Below are 5,839 nucleotides of genomic sequence, written 5' to 3' on the forward strand. Positions count from 1 at the left end.
GGGGTTGTGTGTTGTCTCAGTCTAGTAGGGGTTGTGTGTTGTCTCAGTCTAGTAGGGGTGTGTTGTCTCAGTCTAGTGTCTCAGTCTAGTAGGGGTTGTGTGTTGTCTCAGTCTAGTAGGGGTTGTGTGTTGTCTCAGTCTAGTAGGGGTTGTGTGTTGTCTCAGTCTAGTAGGGGTTGTGTGTTGTCTCAGTCTAGTAGGGGTTGTGTGTTGTCTCAGTCTAGTAGGGGTTGTGTGTTGTCTCAGTCTAGTAGGGGTTGTGTGTTGTCTCAGTCTAGTAGGGGTTGTGTGTTGTCTCAGTCTAGTAGGGGTGTGTTGTTGTCTCAGTCTAGTGGGGTTGTGTGTTGTCTCAGTCTAGTAGGGGTTGTGTGTTGTCTCAGTCTAGTAGGGGTTGTGTGTTGTCTCAGTCTAGTTTGTGTGTTGTCTCAGTCTAGTAGGGGTTGTGTGTTGTCTCAGTCTAGTAGGGGTTGTGTGTTGTCTCAGTCTAGTAGGGGTTGTGTGTTGTCTCAGTCTAGTAGGGGTTGTGTGTTGTCTCAGTCTAGTAGGGGTTGTGTGTTGTCTCAGTCTAGTAGGGGTTGTGTGTTGTCTCAGTCTAGTAGGGGTTGTGTGTTGTCTCAGTCTAGTAGGGGTTGTGTGTTGTCTCAGTCTAGTGGGGTTGTGTGTTGTCTCAGTCTAGTAGGGGTTGTGTGTTGTCTCAGTCTAGTGGGGGTTGTGTGTTGTCTCAGTCTAGTGGGGTTGTGTGTTGTCTCAGTCTAGTGGGGGTTGTGTGTTGTCTCAGTCTAGTGGGGGTTGTGTGTTGTCTCAGTCTAGTAGGGGTTGTGTGTTGTCTCAGTCTAGTAGGGGTTGTGTGTTGTCTCAGTCTAGTAGGGGTTGTGTGTTGTCTCAGTCTAGTAGGGGTTGTGTGTTGTCTCAGTCTAGTAGGGGTTGTGTGTTGTCTCAGTCTAGTAGGGGTTGTGTGTTGTCTCAGTCTAGTAGGGGTTGTGTGTTGTCTCAGTCTAGTAGGGGTTGTGTGTTGTCTCAGTCTAGTAGGGGTTGTGTGTTGTCTCAGTCTAGTAGGGGTTGTGTGTTGTCTCAGTCTAGTAGGGGTTGTGTGTTGTCTCAGTCTAGTAGGGGTTGTGTGTTGTCTCAGTCTAGTAGGGGTTGTGTGTTGTCTCAGTCTAGTGGGGTTGTGTGTTGTCTCAGTCTAGTAGGGGTTGTGTGTTGTCTCAGTCTAGTAGGGGTTGTGTGTTGTCTCAGTCTAGTAGGGGTTGTGTGTTGTCTCAGTCTAGTAGGGGTTGTGTGTTGTCTCAGTCTAGTAGGGGTTGTGTGTTGTCTCAGTCTAGTAGGGGTTGTGTGTTGTCTCAGTCTAGTAGGGGTTGTGTGTTGTCTCAGTCTAGTAGGGGTTGTGTGTTGTCTCAGTCTAGTAGGGGTTGTGTGTTGTCTCAGTCTAGTAGGGGTTGTGTGTTGTCTCAGTCTAGTAGGGGTTGTGTGTTGTCTCAGTCTAGTAGGGGTTGTGTGTTGTCTCAGTCTAGTAGGGGTTGTGTGTTGTCTCAGTCTAGTAGGGGTTGTGTGTTGTCTCAGTCTAGTAGGGGTTGTGTGTTGTCTCAGTCTAGTAGGGGTTGTGTGTTGTCTCAGTCTAGTAGGGGATGTGGGCTCTGTTTTTAACACCGTTTAAGCTAATTATCAGGCTAGCGGGCAGCCGGCCTAACGACCCTGGGCCTCTGGAATGTCAGTATATACACCACAAAGATTTACACTGACTCAAATTACACCAACACCATTCCTCACATGTTAGCTGGACCTTGCATTGTCCTCGACATCACGACCTGACTACAGTTACCTTGTAGCTGTAACGTTAAATCCAATCCAAAAACCTACTTCCATTTCAAAGGAAGAACCCCCTCTACGTTAGATGTCTAACTAAAACTATCGCCTTAGTTGAACCATAATCACGGTGGCCATGACAGAAACTATTGATAATACATCAATTCTGCCAATCGTTGAATACGATGACACCTATATCCTGATCAATGACCTTGTTATGTTCGCTAGGACGTTATGTTGTGTATTGGAGTTATTAACGTTATATTAATTAAAGGGTCTACACTTTATTGTGCCTCATTTTGAAAACAAGTGCTGTCAATGCAGAGGCCCAGTGTGGCACAATGCGTTCAATCCGAGTGGATACGCCCTCGACCAATCAGGAGCCGCCCTGCAGAAAGTTCGCCTTATATGGATAGAGGGGGGTTGCGACGTATACGGATATAAAACCCGGAGCCTTGGCAACACTTCCTCATTACGTTTCTCACTGCGCAGGAAGAAGGGAGTATAGAGACAGTTTCTCTGATTTAACACCGGTAACTTTTCCACACTAAAACACAGGTAAGAGCTGTAATACTTTGTTTTTTCAATGTTATTTATTTTTAATTGTTAAATTTCAACGTAGACAACTAGTTAAGTTAGTTATCTGGTTAACTTGTACCGTTTTCAGTGAATGCTCCTAGCTAGCTGTCGTCGGTCAGTTTACACAGGGTTTTAAATGTGTTTTTTTTCCCCTGTCATTTTAAAAATGTAATTCATATATATTTAATTTGATTTGTTTTGTATCTATTTAATTAAATATTTGATCTAGCTTAACATCTGAGTGGGTGTGTTAACCGAGGTCTGTCTTATCGTTGACATTTAGTGTAAATTAAAGTCGTTTAATAGTTCGTCGCCCCCACTGTTGAAATGACCTGCTACCGGTTGTACAAAACATTTTGACCGTTTTCCCAGTAATGGAGGTTGACTAGTTTAAAAAGTCGCCCTGTTGAGAGGTTTCAAGGATATCTGTTAAAGTTCACATGCATTAAAGTCAGGCTGTTATTAACTCGTTTTTACAAGTGAGGTAAATGACTTCCTATGTGTTAATGATTATGTTGAGTATTTTTATGACTATTTGGCTCAGATGAGTCAGTGCTTTTTGAGGTCACTGTTTTTTAATAGGAAACATTTCATACCAGTTTCAAGCCTAAAACATATGGGTATTTAGTGTGATCTGAAAGCACGGAAACCTCTCCTTGTGTAACCATATTCAGGATAGATGTGACCTAACCTGGGTTATTGTCTGGCTGTTTATCCCGGACCAGGGAGTGACCTCTCCTTGTGTAACCATATTCAGGATAGATGTGACCTAGCCTGGGTTATTGTCTGGCTGTTTATCCCGGACCAGGGAGTGGCCTCTCCTTGTGTAACCATATTCAGGATAGATGTGACCTAACCTGGGTTATTGTCTGGCTGTTTATCCCGGACCAGGGAGTGACTCTCCTTGTGTAACCATATTCAGGATAGATGTGACCTAGCCTGTTTATCCCGGACCAGGGAGTGGCTGTTTATCCCGGACCAGGGAGTGGCCTCTCCTTGTGTAACCATATTCAGGATAGATGTGACCTAGCCTGGGTTATTGTCTGGCTGTTTATCCCGGACCAGGGAGTGGCCTCTCCTTGTGTAACCATATTCAGGATAGATGTGACCTAGCCTGGGTTATTGTCTGGCTGTTTATCCCGGACCAGGGAGTGGCCTCTGTCAGACTAACACATGTCAGGGGACGCTCCATCTATTGCCTTATATGGCGACGCCTCGGCCGAAAACACACAGCCTTTTGTCTAGAGGCGCTGTCTGGGTGCTAGTCATCAACTACGTCTATTTCTACTCTCTAGTTATTACAACTTAACTACACAACTAACCTTTATGCTGAACCTTAAATTAGCCTCAAAAGCCAATTTAGTTCATGCATTTTTTACGATAAAGCAAATCGACTGTTTGTAAACGCTGAGTGAGTGAATGGTCTGGAATGTGTGTGTTCAGCGCCACCTAGTGGTCATTCACCGATAGTACACTGGTTCAATAGTGACAGGCAGGCGGCGCACCCCGGTAAAAGACGTCAGTCTCATTTCTGTCTTTTTCTTCCCGGTGCAGAAATGGAAGATGAAATCGCCGCCCTGGTCGTTGACAACGGCTCCGGTATGTGCAAGGCCGGTTTCGCAGGAGATGATGCTCCTCGGGCTGTGTTCCCCTCCATCGTGGGTCGCCCCAGACATCAGGTAATATTTAACTGAAATATACCAACTGAATGTGACAACTGTTACATTGCTATTGGAACTAATGTTTGTCACCATTTGACTGTTGTCTCTAGTCAACATTACACTGACTGCATTGTGTTAGTAGTATGGCTCCCTGTAGAATATTATAACGTGTCATTTAACGTTCTGTTGCTATGCAACATTAACCTTAAAAGGTCAGTTCCAATCAACATCATTAATACTGTAGATCAGCCGTAACATTCCATGGAGGTCATTTGTCACTGACCTGATTGTGTCTCCAGGGAGTGATGGTTGGGATGGGCCAGAAGGACAGCTACGTGGGAGATGAGGCTCAGAGCAAGAGGGGCATTCTGACTCTGAAGTACCCCATCGAGCACGGCATCGTCACCAACTGGGACGACATGGAGAAGATCTGGCATCACACTTTCTACAACGAGCTGAGAGTGGCTCCAGAGGAGCACCCAGTCCTGCTCACCGAGGCCCCCCTCAACCCCAAAGCCAACAGGGAGAAGATGACCCAGGTAATGTCCCCCTCTGCCCTCTCCTCCTCCTCTCCTCCTCTCCTCCTCCTTTACTGTTCAGTTCTGCCCTCCTCTCCTCCTCTCTCCTCCTCTCCTCCACCTTTACTGTTCAGTTCTGCCCTCTCCTCCTCACTCTCCTCCTCTCCTCCTTTACTGTTCAGTTCTGCCCTCCTCTCCTCCTCACTCTCCTCCTCACTCTCCTCCTCACTCTCCTCCTCACTCTCCTCCTCACTCTCCTCCTCACTCTCCTCCTCACTCTCCTCCTCACTCTCCTCCTCACTCTCCTCCACCTTTACTGTTCAGTTCTGCCCTCCTCTCCTCCTCTCCTCCACCTTTACTGTTCAGTTCTGCCCTCCTCTCCTCCACCTTTACTGTTCAGTTCTTCCCTCCTCTCCTCCTCACTCTCCTCCACCTTTACTGTTCAGTTCTTCCCTCCTCTCCTCCTCACTCTCCTCCACCTTTACTGTTCAGTTCTGCCCTTCCTCCACTGTTCAGTTCTGCCCTCCTCTCCTCCACCTTTACTGTTCAGTTCTGCCCTCCTCTCCTCCACCTTTACTGTTCAGTTCTGCCCTCTCTCCTCCACTGTTCAGTTCTGCTCTCCTCTCCTCCAGGCCCTCTGTCCTTACAGCTGATCTGTCAACTCTGGAAGCTCCAGGTCTCCTGTCGGTCTGTTCTGCCTCTCTGCACCCTGCTGACTGCTAGACTGACTAGATTAACATGTATCTGTTCTGCCTCTCTGCACCCTGCTGACTGCTAGACTGACTAGATTAACATGTTGGGCCGACTGGCCTGTAGGGCCGTGCTGTGAATGAGCTACTCTAGTGGTTTATATTGGGCTGCCTGGCCTGTAGGGCCGTGCTGTGAATGAGCTACTCTAGTGGTTTATATTGGGCTGCCTGGCCTGTAGGGCCGTGCTGTGAATGAGCTACTCTAGTGGCCTGTAGGGCCGTGCTGTGAATGAGCTACTCTAGTGGCCTGTAGGGCCGTGCTGTGAATGAGCTACTCTAGTGGCCTGTAGAGCCGTGCTGTGAATGAGCTACTCTAGTGGCCTGTAGAGCCGTGCTGTGAATGAGCTACTCTAGTGGTTTATATTGGGCTGCCTGGCCTGTAGGGCCGTGCTGTGAATGAGCTACTCTAGTGGCCTGTAGGGCCGTGCTGTGAATGAGCTACTCTAGTGGCCTGTAGGGCCGTGCTGTGAATGAGCTACTCTAGTGGCCTGTAGGGCCGTGCTGTGAATGAGCTACTCTAGTGGCCTGT

At 47.5% G+C, this 5,839-nt stretch overlaps 1 protein-coding gene across 5 annotated transcripts in view; it reads left to right on the forward strand.

Moving 5' to 3' along the window:
• The first annotated feature begins 2,254 nt into the window (after positions 1-2,254).
• The window catches only part of LOC135559942 (actin, cytoplasmic 1), a 7,946-nt gene continuing 4,361 nt past the window's right edge, over positions 2,255-5,839 (forward strand). Inside the window, exons 1-5 of one of the 5 annotated variants that reach the window (XM_065000836.1) lie at positions 2,255-2,361; positions 3,937-4,061; positions 4,343-4,630; positions 4,683-5,132; positions 5,166-5,839. The exon at positions 5,166-5,839 is cut by the window's right edge and continues 1,564 nt beyond it. In XM_065000836.1, the coding sequence (XP_064856908.1) occupies positions 3,939-4,061; positions 4,343-4,630; positions 4,683-5,132; positions 5,166-5,339 (1,035 nt within the window). In that variant the 5' untranslated portion in view covers positions 2,255-2,361; positions 3,937-3,938 and the 3' untranslated portion in view covers positions 5,340-5,839. Of the gene's footprint in view, positions 2,362-3,936; positions 4,062-4,342; positions 4,631-4,682 lie in introns of all 5 variants that reach the window. The other 4 variants (XM_065000837.1, XM_065000834.1, XM_065000835.1 and 1 more) reach the window with 4 other exon arrangements.

Source organism: Oncorhynchus nerka, linkage group LG15 (assembly GCF_034236695.1).
Source record: "Oncorhynchus nerka isolate Pitt River linkage group LG15, Oner_Uvic_2.0, whole genome shotgun sequence".
NCBI lineage: Eukaryota > Metazoa > Chordata > Actinopteri > Salmoniformes > Salmonidae > Oncorhynchus > Oncorhynchus nerka.